Source organism: Parambassis ranga, chromosome 16, assembly GCF_900634625.1.
Source record: "Parambassis ranga chromosome 16, fParRan2.1, whole genome shotgun sequence".
Taxonomy (NCBI): domain Eukaryota; kingdom Metazoa; phylum Chordata; class Actinopteri; family Ambassidae; genus Parambassis; species Parambassis ranga.
In genome coordinates this window covers 18,210,369-18,222,804 of record NC_041036.1, presented here as the reverse complement: position 1 = coordinate 18,222,804, position 12,436 = coordinate 18,210,369, and the positions used below count along the sequence as shown (strand labels likewise).

At 40.5% G+C, this 12,436-nt stretch overlaps 3 protein-coding genes across 4 annotated transcripts; all 3 read left to right on the top strand.

The window, feature by feature from the left end:
• Positions 1 to 574: 574 nt before the first annotated feature.
• Positions 575 to 4,080, top strand: LOC114448107 (myeloid cell surface antigen CD33-like). The gene is made up of 8 exons (XM_028424837.1): positions 575 to 621; positions 702 to 766; positions 1,079 to 1,474; positions 1,771 to 2,091; positions 2,679 to 2,726; positions 2,828 to 2,957; positions 3,197 to 3,266; positions 3,574 to 4,080. The coding sequence occupies exons 2-8, from the start codon at positions 721 to 723 to the stop codon at positions 3,952 to 3,954; spliced, it is 1,392 nt and encodes a 463-aa protein (XP_028280638.1). The 5' UTR covers positions 575 to 621; positions 702 to 720; the 3' UTR covers positions 3,955 to 4,080.
• Positions 4,081 to 4,719: 639 nt separating this feature from the next.
• LOC114448104 (basement membrane-specific heparan sulfate proteoglycan core protein-like) lies at positions 4,720 to 10,267 on the top strand. 2 transcript variants are annotated; one of them, XM_028424828.1, is made up of 9 exons: positions 4,720 to 5,138; positions 5,467 to 5,562; positions 6,185 to 6,469; positions 6,608 to 6,880; positions 7,020 to 7,277; positions 8,108 to 8,392; positions 8,467 to 8,578; positions 8,694 to 8,763; positions 8,941 to 10,267. In XM_028424828.1, the coding sequence occupies exons 1-9, from the start codon at positions 5,081 to 5,083 to the stop codon at positions 9,265 to 9,267; spliced, it is 1,764 nt and encodes a 587-aa protein (XP_028280629.1). In that variant the 5' UTR covers positions 4,720 to 5,080; the 3' UTR covers positions 9,268 to 10,267. The 2 variants fall into 2 exon arrangements, with proteins under 2 accessions (XP_028280629.1, XP_028280628.1); XM_028424827.1 differs by having other exon boundaries at positions 6,608 to 6,886.
• An 816-nt stretch (positions 10,268 to 11,083) lies between these two features.
• Positions 11,084 to 12,229, top strand: irgq2 (immunity-related GTPase family, q2). The gene has a single exon (XM_028424842.1). It carries the CDS (start codon positions 11,090 to 11,092, stop codon positions 12,227 to 12,229), a length of 1,140 nt encoding a protein of 379 aa, XP_028280643.1. The 5' UTR covers positions 11,084 to 11,089.
• Positions 12,230 to 12,436: the final 207 nt, after the last annotated feature.

Below are 12,436 nucleotides of genomic sequence, written 5' to 3'. Positions count from 1 at the left end.
ATCTAGAGCTACACCCCTGGACAGGTCACCAGTCTATTCACACAACCATTCACACTCACACCTAGGGGCAATTTAGAGTCACAAATTTACCTAACGAGCACGTCTTTAGAATGTGGGAGGAAGCTGGAGCACCCAGAGAAAAGGCCTCAGTCAGAACCAGGAACCTTCCTGCTGTGAGGTGAGACGGTGCTAACCACCGCGCCGCCCTCTCTGACAAGGAACATACGCTGTTGTGAATACTTACAGCATAAATGTTTCTATTGCATCCACTTTATTTATATAGTACTATAAACATGACCAGCACCGCAGATCATTTACCTTAAAGCACATTCTGCATTACAAATAGAAGATACAAGTTAACACAACTAAACTTCCCCCTTTTTTAAAAAGTCACACTTAAGACACAAAAATAGAAACATGTTGTAAAAGATGAACGTTGCTGTACCTGATGTGACCCTTATTTGCTTTACGTGCAACCAGCTGTGCGAAGAGAAACTTCCTGGAAACTTATTGTGGTGCAGAGAGAAGTACAAAAGGAGAAGAAAGAAGAGTCAGTGCACAGTGGAAACACAGAGCAGAGACCAGTGAAGAAGCATTGGCCAGAGATTCAAAGACAAAAAGGTATGGTACAACACTTAACATTATTATTTATTGTCTTTTTGAATATTAAGAATGAACGTATATTTTATTCATTTATTTAGACTAAACCATCAGAACAGGATGTTTGTTCTCATCTGGGTGCTTTTGTCTGTGATGACCTGTACAGGTAGGTAACTTTACTGAACATCTATACCAAGCGCTTGTAAACATGTGCTAAACATGTGCTTTAAATGAAATTTTTTTTGTTTAAATTGAGAATTTATCATCATATCAAAAATGAAATTAAATTTACTATCAAGTGTATTTAATGTATGTAATGCATGTGTAATGTATCCTTAGCAAACTGCCACATCAGCGTCAATCATCATTAATAAAATATATCAGTCTAATAATAGTGAAAAGAACATGAAGTGAAAGACACATCAGCTTTCATCTAAATGTCCTCTGACCTGTTTATCTTCTTCTCTTTACATTTCAGATGCATCAAAACAGCAGGGCTCTAAATGTGATGAGAACAAATACACAGTCACTCTGAGTGAAAGACCCATAACAGCAGAGGCTGGACTCTGTGCAGTGTTACCCTGTTCTTTCACTAGTGAAGAGGGTTCTGTTCTCAGAAATATAACTTTGCACAAATGTGATGAATCATGTGAAAAAACAATATTTATGTCCAGCAACAATGAAAAGATTGATTCTGAGTTCAGAGGACGGGTGTCACTGCTGGAGCCTGAGCTGAAGAAGAACTGCAGCATCATCATCAACGACCTCACCACGTCAGACTCTGGATCATATAAACTCAGCTTTGACTGGGTTAATAAACAAGAGAAGAACTGCAAGGTCACTTCTAAAGAAACTGTCACACTTAATGTTACAGGTATCTACAGTCACAGCAAATACTCTATGTACACTGATGTTTCTATAGTTAAACATTAGCTGAGCCTTTGAGGTTTATTTTAACACTGCATGACAGTAGTATTTAGTAGTATAACATGTGTTGGTACTTTTAATTATAACTCTTCGGTAAAAGACTTACAAACCTGCTAATAGTATATTTTTCTCATACTTTAAGGGAAACCTGTACAGTGTCACAGTACAATAGTTGGTGCCTAACCCTGGGAATAATCATTAAATGCTTCAGAACACTTGTGCTTTTTTCCTTTCTTCCATCAGGTCTGAGTCAGAAGCCCACAGTGGTGATTCCTCCACTGACAGCAGGACAGCAGACCACCCTGACCTGCACTGCTCCTGGTCTCTGCTCTGGATCTGCTCCTAACATCACCTGGTCATGGAGAGGAAATGGAAATAATGACTCTTACATCACAGGAAACGCCACTGAATTCAAGACTGAGAATGTGACTGCTGGTACACAGAGACACACCTCTACTTTGACCTTTAACCCTTCAGCTGAACACCATGGTACTGAGATCACCTGTACGGTCAGCTTCAGAGGGGACATAACTACAGAGGAGACAAAAACTCTCAATGTGAGCTGTGAGTACTGTTTATTATTCTCTGTCCTGACTGAACAGTTTGACAAAGAGACATACATGTGCAGCATGTACAGGAACATACAGCACATTCTGCTGATTTCCTCTTTCCTCAAGTCTTAAAAATGTCCTCTGCACAGTTTTGATTCTTTACATTCTTCTGAAGAAAGACTGCTGCCTCTGTGACTGGTCTGCATTTATAAAACACATTCATGGGCACACAGACATCCCTGCACAGCCTGATGTAGCCTGCAACACACAACCCATACAAACAGTGCATGACACCTCACTATGTGACTCAACACTAAGGCCTTTAATATTACTCAGGTAGATTTTGTCATACTTACAGTAGATACATACATTTATCAAGAGAACCGCAGTTTGAATTTGTAGGTGCACTGTTGATACATTAAATTACCATGTTAACAGAAAGGTAGAATGAGTCAGCAGAACATTCTGGAGAGTGTGTATGCACAGTAAAACATCAAAACAAAAACCTGACCAAACCCATTAATGTAACACGTGAGTACATTTTCAAGCATATGACAAATGATCTTCTGTATTTTTACTGTTCACATCAACTTACTGCAGATGAAGTACAGAACCAGCTCAAACCCAATAATGAGTCACAATCAGCAGGTGAGTCCTGATAATCAATAAATAAATAAATCTGCATTACTGCATTTTCAGTTTTCATAAGGAATACAGTGACCACAGTTTGTTTCCTCTCTCATTTACAGACCTTCTCACAGAACTGTTAAACATTGTCAAAAAGCCACAAATCACCACCATCATTGTGTTTTTGACTGGGTTTCTGATGGGGATATTTCTCATGAGCATCATCACTTGTTTGGTGATAAAGTGCCACAGGTACAGCTCTAAACTTCCCATGTCCATGTCCCATGACTGCCCTTATATTAAATAACATACATGTATTTTATGTCTGTTGTACAACATAGCAGTACGAATTATGGACAGAAGCTAACATGCTTGATTGAACTTTTTAAGTAATAATAAACAAATGATAATCCACACAGATGTAATTTAAAAGTGGTTTAAATGTGTTTTTGTGTCTCACTTATTTCTGTTTACATTAAATCTCTCACTAGAAAAAAACAGAAGAGCTCTGAAAATCTGGTTGAGACCTTGGAAATGGTGACCACTCAAGCAGTACCACTGGTATTTCTATTCTCTATTTCAACTTGTTGAAGTTTATTATGTGTTATGTACAGTTTGTGTACATCAATTACTACAGTCAGTAAATGACTTGTGTAAGGAGCTTTCATAAAGTGTTGTGGTAAAATGAATGTCTGCAGCAATACAGAGTTTGTGATTATTTAAAAGGGAAGATTGTGTAATTAAAGGCAGATGTATTGGAAATGTAATGTTAAAAAAATACTGTATGTTACCCAAAGAGTCAAATGAATGTCATTGTGCACAGTTCTAGTATCAGCCATTAATGCTGTGTCTGCACTATTCCTAACAGCTGGATCAAGAGGCTGAAGTGGATGTGATCCATGACCAAGAGGCAGCAGCAGAAGGAGAAGCACTGAATGGAATTGTGGAACCGAAAGAGGTGGAGTACTCCAACATCAATTTCTCCGCGATGAAAAGGGGGAATCCAGCACGGAGTGAGAAGACCAGAGATACCACAGAGACAGAGTACGCCGAAATCAAGAAAGATGAAATGAAGGCGAGGCAAGATGCCGATGGAGAGGTTGGTGAAGTATTGGAGGGTGGTGAGGGTGAGGAGGAGGAGGAGGGGGTGAAAGAGGTGGAGATGGACAGTGTGCCAGCTGAGGAGGTAGGAGGAGATGAGGAAGTGGCGGTGTATTCCAATGTGAATGAAATAATGGATGAAATATAAGGACTGTGTATGTGGGGTCATGTGAGGACATCCTCTTTTGTTCATATCATGTACGGAGTGGAATGTATGACGTAAGCAGAGGGAGGCAAGGTATTGATGGGGGGGGGTTACAATTGGTGTGTCAGTGTGTTTTTTTTATCGAGGGTTAGGTGTTGTAAATACAGCTAAAACAGGAACATTTGGTCAGTACTAAAGATGTGCACTCTCTCTCTCTCTCTCTATATATATATATATATATATGAGAGAGAGAGAGAGAGAGAGAGAGAGAGAGTGCTATGTACGCTATGTATGTAAAGCAAGCTTTGATGCACAGGGTTCACATACTGTGTGTACAGCTACATTTACTAAATAAATGCATCTGACATAATATTTAAATAAACCATGTGTCCTTCTATTTGCCATTAACTCAGTCTTACGCCCTTCCTTAAACCTTGAAGCATGACTGCGAAGCAGGATGTCCGTCCACCTGTTTACATCTGGAGTGCCCTTGAACAAGACAAAACTTAAACCTGTTTGCATACAGATTACCAATGTTGGTACCTCTTAGCCCCCAAAAGCTCTTTAATAGTTTTCAGTGAGTTCTCAGTGCCACTCAAAAATAGACCTTCTAAACGTGTCTATAGTTTCAGTGTAGTTGCTCTGTAGCACACTGAGAACAGGAAGTTCTGAGACACTAAGACTATCATGATGACCAATAAGGAAGTAAGGGCAGTGACATGCTGGGAAAACAGGAGGTATTTCACTGTCAAACTGGATGAGGGCAGATACTCAGAAAATATTTGTTACACACATAAATATACTAAATCAGGTAATCTATAAGATGGATATTCTTAGGTTAGTTGTGTGGTTTGTTTCTCAAGATGGCTAGTCTGGATTTTTTTTTTAATTGTATGCAACTGCTGTAAACTTCCCCTTTTTTAAAATGTCTTGTATCAGCTCGCACTCATGAAAGTGGTACCAAAAACTATTCTCAGTACGTCTGTGTTCAGTGTTGAATACATAAATAAGCAAGTGGTGCATGATGTGATAATCTGAGATATGTGTGTGTAAATGTATGGTGGAACATTCTGCAACAATTGGTTTTGCACAACAAAGGAAGAGGTGGCGATGAAGAGGAACTGGGAGTATGGTCGTACAGTTAAGATCACACTCTTGTGCAGGAGGACACAGGGCAGGACACACAGGTGAAACACAACTTTTAAAACCTTTTAAAACACCTTTCTGCATTGAGCCAATAAATGCTACTTGATGACAGATATTTACCATTCAGAGCTGTTTTGCTCTCTCTTCATGGCTTTACACTTCATTCCCAGGGGGCTCTACGTGTCTTGACACTTTATATCCCCTGGGAATAAGGTGTAGTCGAACATATTAACATCAGTGTCGTTACAGTTTATGTGAACATCCTGTGTTAACATCTGTCTTGGCTGGTGTGAATCTCTATCTGATCCAGACTGATCAACCGAGCTTCCTGTATGTTTGATGCACTATTTAAATGTGTTCTGTTTGAAGGGGAAAAAGCACCTCGGAGCCATAAAAGGACAATGCTCGTTCTCATCTGGGCAACTCTGATCTTTGGAGTGTGGAGCAATGATGTTAACAACACAGGTTTGAGCTCATCTTTGAACTTGGTGGAAGAATATTCAATAATTTGAATGATTCTACCTTTGAGCAGAAGTAGCCTACAGTTGATGTTACTAACATATTTCACATGTAAGGTGTCCTCTCTCGTAAAAGTTACAGAATGGCTTTTAACCTGCGTTCATAAGTTAAGCTGTGTTTTAGAGAGGAGTGATCCAACTGTTAGCTATTTCTATTTCATCTCTACCCCACTGATACAACATGTGTGTGGCTGGGTTTTATCCTTTCTCGAGGTCTAAGTTTGAAGTTATTTAGGTGAGCTGTCATCATAATCTGACTACAAGTTGTTTGCTGCAATGCTTTCACAACGGCATGTCTGTGTCTTCCGTGGTTTATCATAGTTCCCCAAATATGGTGTGAACAGGCTCAACACTTGATAAAAAAATACCTTGTCAGAGAACCAAAATAATCCTACAGCAGCATGATAAAATGTCGTCCTCTCTTAAACAACAAAAATGGCACTTTAATCATCCATGAACTTATTTTTGGGTTTAATGATATCTGTGGGCAGCCAATATGACATAAAATACTAGATTACATTACGCTACTCTCTTTTTTTTTGTCTTTGACTTAATGTTTTCTACCTTAGATCGGAGCCCAAAGCCATCTTTGCTGATCCCTTCTCTGACAGAGGGACATAACAGCACACTGACCTGCACTGCTCCCAGTCACTGCTCTCAATCGGATCCTGTTTTCACCTGGATGTGGAGAGGAGCAGGAGAGAACAACTCCGTCCTCATGAACGACACAACCGATCAGGGACAAAACTCGACTTGGACATTCAACCCTTCAGCCAAACATCATAGAGGTGAAGTCACCTGTGTGGTCAACTGCACAGGCGAGCACAACACAACAGAAACTCTGAATGTAACCTGTGAGTACAACTAATTATTTTCAGCATGTTGACGTCCAAATCTAACAGCAGCTAAAGTGTTTTTGGTTTTCAACCCCAGAATGGCTCAATATATTTAGATTGATTACAAATTTTGTCATCTGAACATTTGTCTTAAAGATGTAAAGACACCTGAAATCACCGGAGGGTCGACTGTGAAGGAGGGAGATGTTCTAAATCTGACCTGCACCGTTGACAGTTTCCCTCCATCTGCGATCACGTGGACTAAACAAAACAGAAGCCTAACTGAAAAGACTGAACGTGACTTGCGTGAGCACACTGGAATATCCACTTTCATCATTTATAACGTGACAGCACAAGAGTCTGGACAGTATTTCTGCAAAGCAAACCATTGGATCAACCTGACGCAAGGCATCAACATTACCGTGATATGTGAGGGTACACTGCAGCTATCCTTTGCATTAATATAAGGCCTAAATGTATGACCTTCATGTTGAAATATTTGGGCCTCAGACTTGCAAATACATATGTCTATGTATTTATATACATTGTAGTGAATTTTGTTTTAAAGATGCTGGGAAGCCTGAGATCACTGGAGAGACAGCTGTTACGGAGGGTGGTGTTTTGAATCTGACCTGCAGTGTTGACAGATCACCTCCACCTGTCATTACCTGGACGAGAATTGGCCATAATACAACTCTGGGAAATGGCACAGGTGTAGCCACACTTGTCATATTTAATGTGGCAGCAAATCAGTCTGGACAGTACATCTGTACAGCAAAGCATCTGGACTACACCCTTATTGAAAACGTCAATGTCACAGTGAAGGGTAAGTAACCTGGATTTCTACTCTATCTATACTATCTGTTATTATCAAGCCAAAGCTACTTAAAAGGTGATTTATTGTGATCTTGTTTTGCAACTCGATCAGAAATCCATGGCTTTTACTTCAGTGTTTGATTTAGAAATTATGATAGAACATCAATCTGACACCAACTGTCACAGGCCCATTAAAGGTGTAGTCAATGAATGTGACATTCAGTAAATGTCATGTACACCCGTCGTCATGGCAGCACTATGCAAAATTGTTGAAATACCCAAGTTGTGTATCTAATGTTAACTCTATTGCTGATTAGCAACCTGTTGCTAAAGCTGTTCCTGCAATGCAAAAGTGTAAAGAGTAAAAAGTCTCCTGTCTGACCCATGACATGAAAATGTAACAAGGAAGGTGATGCTCTGAATCAGACCTGCACTGCTGGATAAGAGGCTCTGTTTACGATCACATGATCATAAGTCAGCTCAGATACAGAGCTGGCCGATGGAACAGGGCTGCAGATTTCTGATGAATCAGCCACTCTTTTCATCCCCACCATGACAGCAGGATATGGTGGACAATACATGTGCATAGCAAAGTACCAGAACACAACTCTATCTGCACATACAAACATTACAGTGAGTTGTCAGTGTATCACAGTTGTAAATGACCAGATCACTGCACATTATGGCCCTTGTCGTACTGCTACCTATAGAACAAAACAATACGTTTATATAAGCTGAAGAGTCTGTTCATCAGAAATAACAGACCACAGTCTCCCAGCCATGTAATAATCTACAGTGCTGTTTCAAACACTGACTTTGTCGTGTTCTGCCTCCTTACAGCGCGACCAAAGGTCCTGAATGACTCTGTATGTAAGGTTCAGTCAGCTGTCCTGACCTGTGTGTGTATCAGTGAGGGGTTTCCTGTGCCCACCATCAAGTGGCCGCTGCTGGAGGACCAAACCGAGTACTCCATCATGATCACCTTGTCAAAGCACACAGTCAACAGCACTATCACCCTGGCTGTTAAAAACCATAGTAACAGCACTGTTGAATGTGTCAGCAGTAACAAGAATGGAGACTTTAAAGCAAACCTCACAATAGCTAAAGAAGAAGAAGAAGGAGGAGGTAACTGTATTTGGAAATCACATTGAAAGTAGATGCACTATTATTATCTGCAGACTGAAAACTTTTTTTTGCAGATGACAACAGGAAACTAATAAAAGTTATCTCACGGCTTGAGATGGTCATTGCATTTCTGATTGGAACACTTTTTTCATCTATTGTCTTCTGCTTGGCAAAAATATGCTGCAGGTATGTTATGGAAATATGTGTTTTTGTTTTCTATATTCATTTAAAAATGTATTTATGCATATGTGCCATACAAAATGTAAATGAAGTGTGTTTATATCTGTACTTTTCCCCACAGAAAAAAACAGAGGACGTTAGGAAATCTGGCCGAGACTCTGGAAATGGTGACGAGTCAGGAGGATTCACTGGTATTATTTAGTTATCAGGTTACATTCAGTGTTAGTGAGAGCCTCACTCCTCAGAGTTTGACCTTAATGACACCTAGTGTTAGTGCTGAGATAGTGCTGAGGCAGCAGTTTTCTGATCAGGATGTTTGTGTGGTTTCGAGCTGTAGCTATAATCCTTACCACTGTTGTATCTGACAGATGAATGCTGGTGAAGCAAGGGAGGATGCTGAGGTGGAGGACCAAGACACCACGGAAGGAGCAGAAGCTGATGTGGCTGAGAAATCAGACGTGGAGTACTCCAGCGTTAATTTCTACATGATGAAAAGAAAGAGTCCAGCACAGGCGGGGACGTCACGGGGGACCCCTGAGACGGAATACGCAGAAATTAAGAAAGGAGAAGCACGGGGGGGAGCAGAGGTGGAGGGGAACGAGGACGGAGAGATAAAACACTGTGATGCAGAGGAGGAGGAAGGTGAGGATACAGCGTTGTATTCCAGTGTTTCAGACATCCTGGGTCAAAATTAGAAGCTTATCTACTCACAGGTGGAAATATTTGTGATTTATTTTATGTTTGTAAAGACTTCTTGCTGTGATATTTATATAGAACAGGAAGATGTACAAATGATATGGTGAATCATCTCTGTAATGTAAAAATAAAAACATAGATAGATAATAGATGTTTGTGAGAAGTTAAATAATGTACATAATTTTATGGCCACTTGCTCATCACCTGCATTTGTGTTTCTTTGCTGACTGCCTTGACTGATGATTTATTGTTATAAGCAATGTTCAAGGGGTTGTGTAGTTAAGTTTTAATATAGGTTTTGTGCTCTTGTATAACTTCCAAACCTTTTCTTCCAAGAAAGCTCACATGTTTCTGTGGTGTGTAAAGTTAAACTTTTAAATAATGGCTTAGCGTATAGACTCTGCCAGGCTTCAAAAGTTATATATATGTATTTTATTATGATGATGATAATTATTATTTTTATTTTAAATCAGTATTGTTTCACAGCAGTTTATGTGTTGCCATCTAGCAATAACCTAATATGGAGACCGGAACCCAGTTGCTACATGTGAGAAACTAGAATCTAAAACAAAATGGCCGTTGCTTTTCTTGTAGTCTGAACATTCTTCTCTTTTTTTTGCATTACATTAAAAAAATATAAACTAAGCAGTTCTTTGGAGGGCACACTAAGTGAAATGTACATGGACTTTAAATATGCTGCAAATATTTTTGGTAAAGAACAGCAAAGCACTTTTCTTCTTTTTGCGGTCAAATAGACAACCAGTAAGTGCTAAAAATAACTTGTGAAATCCCCAGCAGCTGTGGGGTGTTTTGCATACAGGGTTGCAATTAACAGGAGAAAGTGAAACTGATCATCTCCATTGTGTTTTTTCATGTCTTTCTCTTTATTGGTAAAATTGTTGTTGTTGTTTTGTAAATATGAGATATCAGAGAAACTATATAAATACAGCATAGTAAATGTACTTCATGACTATTTTGTAAGGTTGCTATGACAACCATTCTTTCCAGCAACAGTAATGCTTCACTATAGTTTATACTGTAATACTGTCATTGTTCCATTAAACTGCAAATTGTATAACTGCATGTGTATTAAGGTGTTTGGATTCTCACAGGCTTACACACAGTGTGCATGTATGTGCTTAAACTGATTGTGGATTAGGGCTGCGCCTACAGGATTAGAATGTTCCATGAGCTGGACAGACACCTTAAATAGATCAACCTGACGCTGGCAGTGCTTTAGAGCTACTGAAGAATCAGCATTTAACAGCAGAATATTTCAACAAGAGGGGCTGCTTCTGCTACAGCAGGTGAGTGTGCTGGTTACTGCAAACTACAGCAATGGATCTGTAAGAAGTGTGAAGGATCAGGATGATTGTTTCTCTGTAGACATCTTCAGGTAGAGGGACTATTCAAACCCCTAATGAAATTACTGCACTCTCAATTACGCAATTCGTTTTAGCTGAATACATAACTAAATGCAAAGTTTAGAAAATATGTAGAACATCTTAAATAAAATATGTACTTAAATATAGAATATTAAGCAATATTACAGTCAATAATAATATGTTTATAAACAGTATAGCATAGAGAAATATCTACTGGCACTCTGAGAACTCTGAATTATATTAGAAAGAAGGCAGAAAAATTGCATGTCTTCAAAAGAAACAAGAAAGTTGGATAAATAGCACTGTAGGCCCAGGAAAAAATGTCTGGGGGCGACTGTCCCTGACGCAAAGTCTAGAAAATTCTAGAACACTAGTTTTATGTTTATGTGAGCCATGTGATGTGTTTATTATTGACTGTCTTCGTTTTACTACAGTGATGGCTGATGTCTTCAAAGGCCTGAACCTTCTTGAGACCCTCAAAGAGTCCATAGAGAACAACAAGTTATCTGACGTCAAGGATGCAGTGGAGGACCTCCTCATCAGCAGGATCAACTTAGCTGTGGTTGGGGACCGTGTGGATGAAAAGGCTTCCTTCCTAAACTCACTCCGCGGTCTTGGACCAGGTGATGAGGGAGCAGCTCCTTTTCCATCCCCGGTCGCCCCAGAGGAAGTGGAAGGATACCCAAACCCTAAACACCCTGACTTCCGCCTGTGGGACCTGCCACCAGTCCCAAACACATCCCCCTTTGAACCAGAGGGATACATGGACAGAGTAAAGTTCTTCCGCTACAATGCTGTCTTCATGACATTCACACAAACTCCCATACCCACCTCTGTGGAGGTTTTCTTGGAGGCCAGGTCTTTGCAGAGGCAGACGGTGTATTTTGTTCTCCTAGCTTCTGCAAAGGACACAGAGAAGAGCCTGGAGGAAAAGAGGAAAGCCAGTCTGGAAGTGCTCACTTCACAAGGTGTGAGACAGCCCAAAGTGTATCTGGTCAGACCCTCCGCTCTGGAGAAGTTTGACTTTCCTGGCCTGTTAACAGACATGAGTGGAGACCTTCCAGAGATCCGAGCCCATGCTCTTCTCTTGGCTCTGCCAGCACTCACTTCAGACCTGGTCACACAGAAAAAGGAAGCATTCAAAGCACTAGTGTGGGCCGCTGCCTCCCTATCTGGTGGAGTATCAGCAATTCCTGTTCCTCTTGTGGCATCCATGGTGGACTCGAGTGTAGCAGTGCGAATCCTGACCAAAGCACATCTGTCTCTGTGTGTGGATGATGAATCTGTTGAACGACTGGCCCGACAGCGAGGCATGGAACCCGCGACACTCAAAGAGCTTCGGACCTGTGTGTTGTCAGTGGAAGTCACCAAAGCGGAAGTGAAGAAGCGGCTGGCCGCCGCAGAGAAGGACTTGGCCACAGTTTCGTCCAAGCTGGTGGAGATGGCCATACCTAGACACGCCCGCTCCGCCAGCCGCTCGTTCGCCGCCATGCTGCAGGCTTTAAATAGTGCTATTGATGAAATGGCAGCAGATTCTGAGAAGATAGTGGCTGCAGCTCTCGGAAAGGGGAAATGAAGTGCGCAGGGTTTCCTGTTTATCTCTGTGTTATCTACACATTTCTGTGAACCACATGATTATGCAGAACATGTATAAAGTTTTTAATAATTCCTTTGATACAGTATGATTTTTCATATGTAAGTGATGAGTGATGCTAAGTACTGAAAACTGCTCTGTGCCTCTTTACAAGACTCCTCCTATATAAAACTGAATAATTAATAAAGC

Coding starts and splice junctions, on each gene's coding strand:
- LOC114448104 (XM_028424827.1), top strand. CDS start 5,081: ATGGTCGTACAGTTAAGATCACACTCTTGTGCAGGAGGACACAGGGCA. Junction 5,139..5,466: donor ACACAGGGCAGGACACACAG/GTGAAACACAAC, acceptor TTCTGTTTGAAG/GGGAAAAAGCACCTCGGAGC. Junction 6,887..7,019: donor CATTACCGTGATATGTGAGG/GTACACTGCAGC, acceptor TTTGTTTTAAAG/ATGCTGGGAAGCCTGAGATC.
- LOC114448107 (XM_028424837.1), top strand. CDS start 721: ATGTTTGTTCTCATCTGGGTGCTTTTGTCTGTGATGACCTGTACAG. Junction 2,092..2,678: donor AAAAACTCTCAATGTGAGCT/GTGAGTACTGTT, acceptor AACTTACTGCAG/ATGAAGTACAGAACCAGCTC. Junction 2,958..3,196: donor TTGGTGATAAAGTGCCACAG/GTACAGCTCTAA, acceptor ATCTCTCACTAG/AAAAAAACAGAAGAGCTCTG.
- irgq2 (XM_028424842.1), top strand. CDS start 11,090: ATGGCTGATGTCTTCAAAGGCCTGAACCTTCTTGAGACCCTCAAAGAG.